This window comes from Mercurialis annua, linkage group LG3 (genome assembly GCF_937616625.2).
Source record: "Mercurialis annua linkage group LG3, ddMerAnnu1.2, whole genome shotgun sequence".
NCBI classification, from domain to species: Eukaryota; Viridiplantae; Streptophyta; class Magnoliopsida; order Malpighiales; family Euphorbiaceae; genus Mercurialis; species Mercurialis annua.
The window spans coordinates 70,338,737-70,351,152 of NC_065572.1; the positions used below are offsets into that span (position 1 = coordinate 70,338,737).

Consider the following 12,416-nt stretch of genomic DNA (forward strand, 5'->3'; position numbering starts at 1 on the left):
AAATACAAATTTTTGGACTAATTGACTCAAAAAGTTAAAATGAACTTATTTAATCTCGACATATCAATTTGAGCGCCGCGTTGACCCTTTGTTCAATTATATATTATTAAATGTATTGGCACTTTTAAAATTATATGTCTAGGTCCGCCACTGATTATGAATATATAAAATTATTTGTAAAAAATACTCTTTCCGTTTTTTTTAATTGTAAATTTAGCCAAAATTGTATGTATTAAAGAAGTGAGTGTTTTGTCTTAAATTATATAAGTAAATACTAATATAAATTTGGAATATAATAGCTAAAATTAAATTGACTAAATGATCATATTCACTGAAATTTATAATATAAACTGTGCCGAGAAACACAAATTACATAATACAAATTTACATGTATAAAATTACAGATACTGAAAGATAGAAAGGGAAATAAGCACATTTCTTGTCGATTTCACGAACCAAACAAGCAAAGTACTGAAATTAGAAGCAAATGCAAATTGCTGATTAATTTAAATACATAAACACCGCTTAATTTTCTATCATATCATAAGCATCTCGTTCTTGATTAAACTGTGACCGAGGCTACTATGCCGGGTTGCTGTTCATGATCATGATCATTGTTGCTCAGCTTTGCAACTTCAATAATGCACTGTTGATTAGCTAATTCATCAGCCTTTTGTTCCTGATCAGCCACACTTCTGTTTGGCCTCCTATAAATCACATAAAGAACCATCTGAATAATACCGAATAAGAATCCCAGTATATTTGGAACCTGCAGATTATTTAATGATAAGATTTTATTAGTTTAAAGGCAATAATTAGACATGAAATTAGTGATTTGTAGTACTTACAGCAACGTAAAGATCTTTCTTGAGAAACCCGTAGAAGAACCACATGACTGCGCTCAGTGTAAGAGAGAGTGATAAAGAGAATGGCATGAACTCAACACTTCTGGTCTTGATCACTTTTCTCTGCATACAGACAACAAAATATTTACACTCTTGATCCGACAGTAAACTAGCCGTTTTCGAACAGAAGACACGAAAAATCTTATGTATTGAGTAGAGTAATTACCAGAATGGCAAGAGGAGCAGCAAATACGCACAGAGAAAATATCATACAAATCCATCCCAAAAGCTTAACTCGTTTCTCATCATGAGTTAAGAACATTGCTACAGAACAAATGGCTCCAAACCCAAAAACATTGAACAAAAGCACGAGTTTGATAGTGAAAATCTGCATCAAGATTGAAATAATATTAATATTTAGAAAAAACGAGGAAATTTTAGTATTTAATTATGAAAAAAAATAGTAAATGGTACCCGATCGTTCTTGATTGCATAGAAAAGGTAGATAGCAATATAAGCAGTTTCCATGAAAAAAGCGAAGGAGTTGATAGTGATGAGAAGTGTGGCATCATTTGCAAAAAGTGCGTAGAATAACCAAAGCATTGCACTGAATAAAGCTATCACATATGGAATTGATTGAAACCCTTCGCTTGTTTTCTTCTTGCAAATTTGATAAAAAGTTGGTCTGCAAAGTTATGCATATTAATTTATCAATCATTAATTAATCTAGGTATATAGTTTACAATTAAACTTTGAGAAATCAATATTAATACTTACATAGGTGCAAGGCAGACCAGAAATGAGATAACGTTACCTATTCAATTTGGACAGCAAGAAAAATAGAACAAGAATTAAATAAACTCCATTATGATAATGGAATATAATTAAAATTAAGGAGAGAATTAATCATGATTACCTAAAAGACCAAAAACAAAAGCCAATGTGAAGTGTAATGCCATTCTTGAATAGCTGATTGGTTGGTAATAAGATCAGAAATTAAAAGCAGAGTTTATGTATGTCAGACTCTCAGTCACTACTCTCTTACACAGAGCAGAGAATTGCTCAAAGAGCAAACTCTTAATGAATTAGATATGTTATATGTTTAATTTGTGGGTTGAGAAATTCTAAATACATTTGAGTGGTTTATATAGGGAAAGGAAAAGGAGAGAACTAAACTCAAGTTGCATGCATGGTTAAACTAGAAGTGCAAGATAAGATGTTTTTTAAGGTATATTTTCAATAGTGGAATACATGTTGTTTTTACAGGCCAAATATTAAATACTTCAAATATAAATTAGTTGTCCAAAAGGTGGCGTGTGTACATATGATATAAATTAAATTTGCAAAGTTAAATATTTATTTAGATTTCTTTTTTGATAAAACATTCATTTCAATTTTTTTTGATAAAATAAAATTCATAAAAGAAATAATGTCATATAAATTTATGAATTATACACGTTTTTTCATTTCAATTTTTTTTTTTACTTCATCTCTGTTAAGATACGGATTTGATAGTTTAAGAAAATATAATACAAAGAGCCTGGCAAATTTTAATTGATTTTCAAAGAGCAGATAAAAAATTTCAAAGAGTAGATAAATATCGATTTATTTTCAAAGTGTAGATGAATATTAATTGATTTTCAAAGAGTAGATAAATAGAAAAAACATAATATAAAAAGTGAAGCCCCATAAAAGAAAAAAAGAAGAAGAAAAGGCAACAGTACTGAAGTGAAAGGTGTAATTATAAACAAGAAATTGATTCATCGAAGAGTTAATACTTTTTTTAGAGGTAAAAAAATTTCTATTAAATCGTATGGGAAGCAATTATATTTATGAGAAATTCAGAAAGATAACAAGACCACTCCTGATGACCTGAATTGGATCTGTCATTTTGCGCAAGAACATGCGCTGCCTAATTCGCAGATCGTCTCACGAACAAAATAATAATATCATTAAACTACTTCGCTAATATAGCACAATCTTCCACTAACATTTTAGAATCCGGAGAGTCCGGACTCCTAATACCCAATATCACTTCTATAACATCCGACTCAATAATGAGTTTGTCTTTTGCCCTTTAACCAACTAAGGGTCTCTCTGATACTTAATATACACGTATTTCACACCTAATATATCAAAATAAATTAAAGTTTGCGTGTTAAGTTAGTCTCACGTATTTTTTTCAAATGTTACTTATTATTTTTTATTTTTTTGAAAATATGTTACTATTTAAGATTGTTAAAATTTACATTTCGAACTCTATTGAGCAAATCAAAAGCTAAGTTTTTGTTTAGAATGGATTACGATTTTAAGAAAAAAAATGTTATTATTTTAATGCATAAAAATCAAAATATTTTGGTGTAATTTAGAGTAAGCAACTAAATCAGACTCGTTGTAAAGATCTATGTAGTAAATTATTTGAATGGTATCTAGCAAATAGAATTCTAAATCTAGTTTATATTTAAAAGATTCTCTTACAATTAAACGTATTTAATAAAAAAAATTTAGATGAAATTTGAAGAATTATATGTAAGTCCTTTACAATTTTCAAGTGCTTCATTACAACAATTTTTAAACAGGCACTGGGTAGATTATTGTTTAGCGATGAGGTATGCGTTCGAGCTTTGAGCCCAGCATGCATGTAGGAAAATATTGGGCTTTGAGTTCAGTACTTTTGTCAGGCTTCAAGTGAAAAATGGAATATTCTTTTTAAAAATTTACATCACTTTTAAAATTGGCATAACAAACAAAAAAATCGCGATTTTTTTTTTAAAATACATCAGTCTTTTTATTCTTTTAGCACAAGTATATCCTCTCAAAATTTATATCAAACAAAAAAAACTCTTCTGTCCATATTTTAAAAAACTACTATTAACTTGTTGATTTGGCATTGAAAAAAAAGTTCAAAATAACCTTAATATTAAAATATTTACTAATTTTAAATTTATAAAAATTTAATACTTTTTCAACCCTTTATAATTAGCTTTAATTAATTAAAATTCTTATTAAAATTAATTAAAATTTAATTAAATCAATCTAAACCCAATTAAATCATATAAAATACAATTAAATTAAATTAAATCTAATTAAAAAAAATTAATTAAAAAAATCAAATAATCAAAATATGATTAAACCAATCAAACACAATTAATCAAATCTAATTAAATTGATAAAAAAATCCCATTAATAAAACCTAACTAAGCGTAATTAAATCAATAAAACCCAATTAAATCAAATAAAAATAATTAAATCAAATTTAATCTAATTAAATATAATTCTGAAACCCCGAAACGACCGATGGTCTGAAACCACCGCCGGTTCAATAATAACAGACTCGACGAGCGATATCTCTCCGAAGGTCAGTTTAGGAGTTTGTCATTGGAGAAGATAGTTTAAAAAAATTAAAATTATTAAAAAAAATGAAAGTGTATTGAAATCCCTAATTTAAAATTTCAAAGGATTTAATTTAAAAATTATTGAAAATATTAAAGTTATTTTTTGAACTTTTTTTTCTAGTAGATATAACTCTGTTAACATCCATATTTAACGAAGAATTTATTTATTTTGATTTTAAAATAACGAGAGTTTCATTGTTTAATTTAAAAAAAATATAGGAGGGTTTATTTGTGTCTAAAAAAATAAAAAAAATTGAGTTGTACTTAAAAAAAAAAACACATCAGCTTTTTTTTTATGCCTATTACTTTTAAAATTTTAAAAAAAAACACTCTCTAGTACTGATCATTAATAATCACTGTTGTGTGTCTAGTACAAAACACAACAGTAATTACATATTAATTTAACAAGGATATTGGGATAAATTTTCACCAATCATACCTAATTTTTTTTAGTGAGATATTTAAATTCAAGATTTATAATTATAATTTTAACAATAAAATATACTATTTGAATTGATAATTTTTTTATTAAAATTAATTTATACGACAGTATATCCGATTCATAATTTTTCAATTTTTTTAAATATATGGTGCCATATCAACAGTTTAAAGAGAGATTGTAATTTTATGTGAAATCATGTTGTATTCATGTTAAATTTGACGTAACACGATGTGGGACCATCATATGCTTTATGTTTAATAAAATTTTAAAAAAAATTATCTGTAGACTGCAATTTATGTATGTTACAGACAGTTACATATTTAAAATTAAATACCTCGCTAGAGAAAATGAAGTTCAATTATTGCCAGCAAATATTTTCATAATTCAACAGGATTTGTACCAAAAGTTAAGAATAATTTAGTTATATTAACTAACAAATGATTTTAATTTTTAGTTTTACATTCGCTCTAAATATTTTAATAAAGAAAAATAACTTGAATCTGAACAAATTTATATCACATCTACATATAATACAGTTTGATAGATATCTCACCTACATCAACACGGAGGCTTGCTTTTGCACTTGGATTACTCCAATATCAGTGACAGTGAGTGTAAAGATGATTAGCATGAATTCGTGATTTTTCTTTAAAATAAAATTTATACGGCTCCTGTATATTGATACTAAATTAATTATTTTTTTGACTTTTACGTGAGGTGGTTCTTAGACAATAAATTATTGAATATAATGTAGGAGTAAAATCAATGTCTAAAACAAAATAGGACAAAATCTGGAAAGCCAAACACTATGATTAGGTTGTCTGAGATTTCATTCTAATCAACTAATTATGTTATAGTATCTTTTAATGGTGCACTTAATTGAATATTCTTTTTTTTAAATCAAAGAATTGAATATTATTTTGAGCCAACTCCTACTGATCTCTATTTTAAAATTACTTTATAAAAATATATAGTACAATTTTGTCCAACTAAATTTGTTTACTGATAATTCTAAAAGAACATTTTTACTGTATGTTATATTTTATGTTATTATTATTAACGTGACTACTTTATTTTAGTAATTTTTTTTTTTAATTTTCCTAAAAACTATAACAATTAATTTTTATTAATAATAAAATTTAAATTAGTATACTTTACTATATAGATATATACAATTTTTTTAATCAAATCAAATACTCTCTCCGTTTCAATAGGGTGGTTGATAGGAGTAGAAATACTCCTATTTTCTATATCAGTTTTGGTCTTTCTAATATGCTTTTATTGTTATAATTGAGCTATTATAGGTCTTATTGTGTGTTTTAGTATTTCAGGTTAAATACATGGAAATCAATGAGTTTTTGGTTTAATTTGAGCATTCCGAAGGTTTCCGAAGTAAAGAGATGCCGAAAGCACATTTGCAAACCTGAAAATCTGACCCCGCTGCACTAATTGACGAATATGGACTAGCTAGAAGCTTCAAATGAATTTGTGTTCTTCATGAACGTTGAAGTAGACATCCTAATCTTTCCAATGGTTCAAGAATCAGCTCATTTGGAGGTGTCTACAAAGAGTTATGAAGTTTTGAAGTCAGTCGTTGCGCAGCAGAAATAGTGTCTCTTTCAAGACAAACTTTTGTGCATGTCTCGATCGAGAAGCATGTTCAGATGAGCTTCTCGATAGAGACCAGTGTTACAAAAGAAGCCGAGAGCATGCTAAAAATAGGGTCTCGATCGAGAAGCTTTCTTACAAAGGCTTCTCTATCGAGACATGAAGAAAAACCTGGAGAAAAAATCTTTTTGGGTCCGTGTGCTAGTGGGCCCATTTTTCCCTTTTGGCCAAACCTTTGTACTAGTGGATTTGTCATTTAGCCCCTTTTGGCTTGGCTATATAAAGCCTTTTATGTTTTTAGGGTAAAACATTCTACACTTTTAGCCTCAATCCTAATATAGTACTTTTTATTTCCTTTTGTAGAGATCTACAATTGTTTTTATTGTTCTTGAGAAGTAATTTCCAGATTTTAGTTTTCTTTATGATTTTTCTTCTACTACAAGTCTTATTATTATTTCAAGCTTCATTATCTAGTGAATACTCTTATTTACACACAAGCTCTACTTAAGGTAATTGTCTTTTACTCATTATGAATAGTAATAGATGTTTAATGTTTGTTGATAAATTAGTAATTCTTGTTATCTTCACCATGGTTGGCTAAACCCCATGTTTGGGGGTTAATTTGAATCTTAGTTGTGTATGATTGGGTTAGGGTTTTGGGGTTGTGTTGATTGTTCTAATTAAGGAGCCTAAAGCTTGCTTAGATTAGCTACCTAAGTATTGTTCTTAAATTAATTCTCACCTTGAGAGAGGGTTTATTAGTTGGATTTGATTAATTAGAGACTTAATTAGTAACACCATGAGAGTGGGTTAGTAATTAGGTGGCCTATGAGTTGTGAATTATTTGTTAATTGCCTCTATTTGCGTTTAGTTCTACGAGAGTAGGTTAAGCTCGTTTAGTCGCGGTTTTGTAGCTCTTTGAGGCTCGAGAGAGCGGGAGTTGCGGTCTAGAACACTCGGTCCTCGTTTAGAACCCTAAACCCGATACCCTTGATTGCATGACCTAGGAGGATTATTAGCTCCCAAACCTCTTTATCACTTGAATTTCGTTAATTATTATAGTGTTTACTCGTTTCTTTAAATTAGTAATTTGTTAATTCCTAGATTAGCATAAGTTTTTAGTAGTTGGTTGATTGGTTAATTAAGAAAAACACTTATTCTCTTGCTAAACGAATTGAAGATCAAAATCCAATTCACTCACTTTGAACCTCTCATCCTTGTGGGTACGATAATCCGGACTTATAGTCCACTATTTACAAGTTGGTAAGTAAAATTGCCAACAAGTTTTTGGCGCCGTTGCCGGGGATGAGGTTGTGTTTAATTGATTGAAAGTATTTTGAAATTCGGTCGAGTTAGCCTTATTTTCTGTTTTTACTTTTCTTTTGTTGGTTTGTTTTCGTGAATTACGCTTGGTGTTCTTGTTTGTGGTTGTGCAGGAAATTTGTGTTGTGTTGGTTTATCTTCAATATTATTTTTTATGGTGAATATATTTGGGCAAGAGTAATGGCTTGGGATCTAAATTTTGAGATTTGTGGGGATTTTAGTCATACCGGAGCCGAGTGTCCTATACTCTATTCAAATTGGAATGACCATGTCAATTATGTTGGTGATCAATGGCAAGCTAATGACCCTTATTCCGACATGTATGATCCGGGGTGGCACAACACTCCGAACTATGGTTGGAGCAACAATTGGGAGAACTTCAATGAAAACTTGAACTTTGATTCAAGCTATCACCCACATCAAAACCAATGGGACCTCAATTCCAATTTTGGCAATGAAGCACAACAATCACATGGTTTTCAACAAGATGAAATGTTTGATGAATCTAGCAAAATCGACAAGATCATGGAGTTGTTAGATAGAATGGAGGTACATTATGAAATTCAATCTACACATCTTCATAACCTAGAGTTACAAGTTGCTCGGTTAGCTAGTGATTTGAAAGAGACAACCCAAGAAGGTTTACTAGCCGAAATTGAAGCTACTCCAACACAACATGCTATGGCCATAGAGTTGAAAGATGATGATGCTTTAGTAGAACATCCTCCCATAAAGGTTCACATAGAGATTGAAAGAGAAAAGTGTGAGGATGTTGAACTTGAAGCTCCAATTTCCAAGCCACTTACTTGTCCCAAGAGCGTAAATGATGAAAGTGAGGAGAAATTTGGTATTACGGTACTCTACGAGGAATTCAACAAATCCTTTGATTATAAAGATCCATTCTTGGAGGGGTTTGATTCCGAGTATGACGGAAAGAATATCAAATATATGAAGATGCTTCATACTCCTTATGTTCTTTGTTATAGAGTACAAGCATACTCTATATTATTGGAGTTGTATTTGAAGGAGCCAACAAGGAAAAAGAGGGAGAAGATGCTACCAAGACGGCTTCCACATGTTAGGTTGTATTTTTAACAACCTTACGCGAAGAGTTTAGCTTTGGACTCCAACTAAAGCGCACTCGGGAGGCAATCCCGAGAGGTTCGATTTCTTTTCTTGTCATTTATCTTTTGTTATTTATTTTTAGTATTTCATTTATGTTATTTTGCGTTTAATTGAAAAAGATTTGATTCTCTAACCCAAACTCATGCAATTTTCATATATGTTTTATTTCTTAGCATTGAGGGCATTGCTTAGAAATAGTGTGAGGAGGGTTGGAAAATTGAATCTCGTTTGTGTTTAGATTGTTTTAGGATGTTTGTGTTATTTTAGGTTGGGATTTTGGTGCCTTTAGTGCATGAAGCCTTTGCTTAATTTTGTGAGCATGTTATCTAAGTTGAATAAAATGTTTGAACCGTATCAATTGTCGATTTTCCGGTTAATGAATGCTTAGAATGATGCTTATCGAGTTAACAATTTTGGGTGATGCTTGTCTAATGAAATGCCAATTGTATGACATGATTCGATAGGATTAGGGTGAACTCACTAGTGAGCAATTTTAACCCTCGATGCATGCTCGATTTAGCTTGATGCGGATTCATGATATGTATGCCATAAAATTGTGTAATTTTCAAAATTTGGGCATGCTTGACATAGTTGATGTAGCTTCTAGTACATGGCAAAAACACACATTTCTTTCATTGATTGAATATTTTGAGCCTACATTTCTTGTTGTGTTTTGCATACTTAGTCCTAGAACTTGCTCGGTGTCCGTTCAAGATTGCATTGTTGAATTTTTGACAATTAGATGAGTATGGCAATTAGGATTACACATTTCCTTAAACCACTTAAAAAGCCTACCCTTTTACCCCTAGATAACACAAACTTGAGCCAAAGACTTTTCTTGTTTTAACCCACATTTTCACACATTCAACCTTTCAACAATTTACCTCTTTGAACACCACATTTGACTTGATTGAATTTAATGTAGAAACACTTGATCTTAACTTGATGGAAAGAAAAAGAAAAGTGAACAAAATGCCTTAGTACAAAAGAAAGAAAATAAAAACAAAGAAAGAATAAAGAAAGTTTAGAAAAAAAGAGAAAAAGAAAAAAAAAATTGAATACAAAAGAATAAATAGAGGCATGAAAAAAAAGAGAAGAAAATGTTCACATTGTGCAAAATTCCAAGTTAGATCAATTTGAAATATTTTGTGAGTTAGTCATCAAGTTATTTGTTAAGCAACATTTTACCTTTCTACCTACCCTAACCCTTAACCCCATTACAACCCAATAAAGTCCATATGATAATTGTCGGAAACCGAACTAAGTAGTGGAGTCCGGACTATGAGCAAGCTTATGGTGACTTTGCATGCGTTCTTTTACACCTTGATCTTTTGAGCGAGTGAAATCTAGAGAGGATTGTGCCATTGCTTGAAACTTAAAGAACTATGCCATGCTTTGGCCATGTTAGCTTGTGATAGTTACATGTCCCGCATATGATAGCAACCTCGTGATGTAACTTGTTTGATAAAGTGCTTGCGTGATTGTAGTCTTAATGTCATTGGATCATGTCATTGAAATTGCATTCCTCATTTGTTTGCGTCACTCTTAGTTGTTGGTTCTTGAAGCATTTGTTCGAGTATTCATTGGTTGGAATGGGTGTTTGATACATGTTCAAATATTAGTTCATTAGTTAGCATGTATTCTTAAGTAAGTTTCATTTCTTGCTTGGGGACAAGCAAGGGTTTAGTGTGAGGAGGTTTGATAGGAGTAGAAATACTCCTATTTTCTATATCAGTTTTGGTCTTTCTAATATGCTTTTATTGTTATAATTGAGCTATTATAGGTCTTATTGTGTGTTTTAGTATTTCAGGTTAAATACATGGAAATCAATGAGTTTTTGGTTTAATTTGAGCATTCCGAAGGTTTCCGAAGTAAAGAGATGCCGAAAGCACATTTGCAAACCTGAAAATCTGACCCCGCTGCACTAATTGACGAATATGGACTAGCTAGAAGCTTCAAATGAATTTGTGTTCTTCATGAACGTTGAAGTAGACATCCTAATCTTTCCAATGGTTCAAGAATCAGCTCATTTGGAGGTGTCTACAAAGAGTTATGAAGTTTTGAAGTCAGTCGTTGCGCAGCAGAAATAGTGTCTCTTTCAAGACAAACTTTTGTGCATGTCTCGATCGAGAAGCATGTTCAGATGAGCTTCTCGATAGAGACCAGTGTTACAAAAGAAGCCGAGAGCATGCTAAAAATAGGGTCTCGATCGAGAAGCTTTCTTACAAAGGCTTCTCTATCGAGACATGAAGAAAAACCTGGAGAAAAAATCTTTTTGGGTCCGTGTGCTAGTGGGCCCATTTTTCCCTTTTGGCCAAACCTTTGTACTAGTGGATTTGTCATTTAGCCCCTTTTGGCTTGGCTATATAAAGCCTTTTATGTTTTTAGGGTAAAACATTCTACACTTTTAGCCTCAATCCTAATATAGTACTTTTTATTTCCTTTTGTAGAGATCTACAATTGTTTTTATTGTTCTTGAGAAGTAATTTCCAGATTTTAGTTTTCTTTATGATTTTTCTTCTACTACAAGTCTTATTATTTCAAGCTTCATTATCTAGTGAATACTCTTATTTACACACAAGCTCTACTTAAGGTAATTGTCTTTTACTCATTATGAATAGCAATAGATGTTTAATGTTTGTTGATAAATTAGTAATTCTTGTTATCTTCACCATGGTTGGCTAAACCCCATGTTTGGGGGTTAATTTGAATCTTAGTTGTGTATGATTGGGTTAGGGTTTTGGGGTTGTGTTGATTGTTCTAATTAAGGAGCCTAAAGCTTGCTTAGATTAGCTACCTAAGTATTGTTCTTAAATTAATTCTCACCTTGAGAGAGGGTTTATTAGTTGGATTTGATTAATTAGAGACTTAATTAGTAACACCATGAGAGTGGGTTAGTAATTAGGTGGCCTATGAGTTGTGAATTATTTGTTAATTGCCTCTATTTGCGTTTAGTGCTACGAGAGTAGGTTAAGCTCGTTTAGTCGCGGTTTTGTAGCTCTTTGAGGCTCGAGAGAGCGGGAGTTGCGGTCTAGAACACTCGGTCCTCGTTTAGAACCCTAAACCCGATACCCTTGATTGCATGACCTAGGAGGATTATTAGCTCCCAAACCTCTTTATCACTTGAATTTCGTTAATTATTATAGTGTTTACTCGTTTCTTTAAATTAGTAATTTGTTAATTCCTAGATTAGCATAAGTTTTTAGTAGTTGGTTGATTGGTTAATTAAGAAAAACACTTATTCTCTTGCTAAACGAATTGAAGATCAAAATCCAATTCACTCACTTTGAACCTCTCATCCTTGTGGGTACGATAATCCGGACTTATAGTCCACTATTTACAAGTTGGTAAGTAAAATTGCCAACAAGTTTTTGGCGCCGTTGCCGGGGATGAGGTTGTGTTTAATTGATTGAAAGTATTTTGAAATTCGGTCGAGTTAGCCTTATTTTCTGTTTTTACTTTTCTTTTGTTGGTTTGTTTTCGTGAATTACGCTTGGTGTTCTTGTTTGTGGTTGTGCAGGAAATTTGTGTTGTGTTGGTTTATCTTCAATATTATTTTTTATGGTGAATATATTTGGGCAAGAGTAATGGCTTGGGATCTAAATTTTGAGATTTGTGGGGATTTTAGTCATACCGGAGCCGAGTGTCCTATACTCTATTCAAATTGGAATGACCATG

General features: G+C 31.2%; 1 protein-coding gene across 1 annotated transcript; it reads right to left on the reverse strand.

The window, feature by feature from the left end:
• Positions 1-361: 361 nt before the first annotated feature.
• LOC126674410 (bidirectional sugar transporter SWEET10-like) lies at positions 362-1,940 on the reverse strand. Its single transcript, XM_050368857.2, has 6 exons — positions 1,762-1,940; positions 1,623-1,659; positions 1,320-1,530; positions 1,072-1,233; positions 849-968; positions 362-769 (listed from the first exon to the last, which is right to left on the reverse strand). The coding sequence occupies exons 1-6, from the start codon at positions 1,802-1,804 to the stop codon at positions 563-565; spliced, it is 780 nt and encodes a 259-aa protein (XP_050224814.1). The 5' UTR covers positions 1,805-1,940; the 3' UTR covers positions 362-562.
• Positions 1,941-12,416: the final 10,476 nt, after the last annotated feature.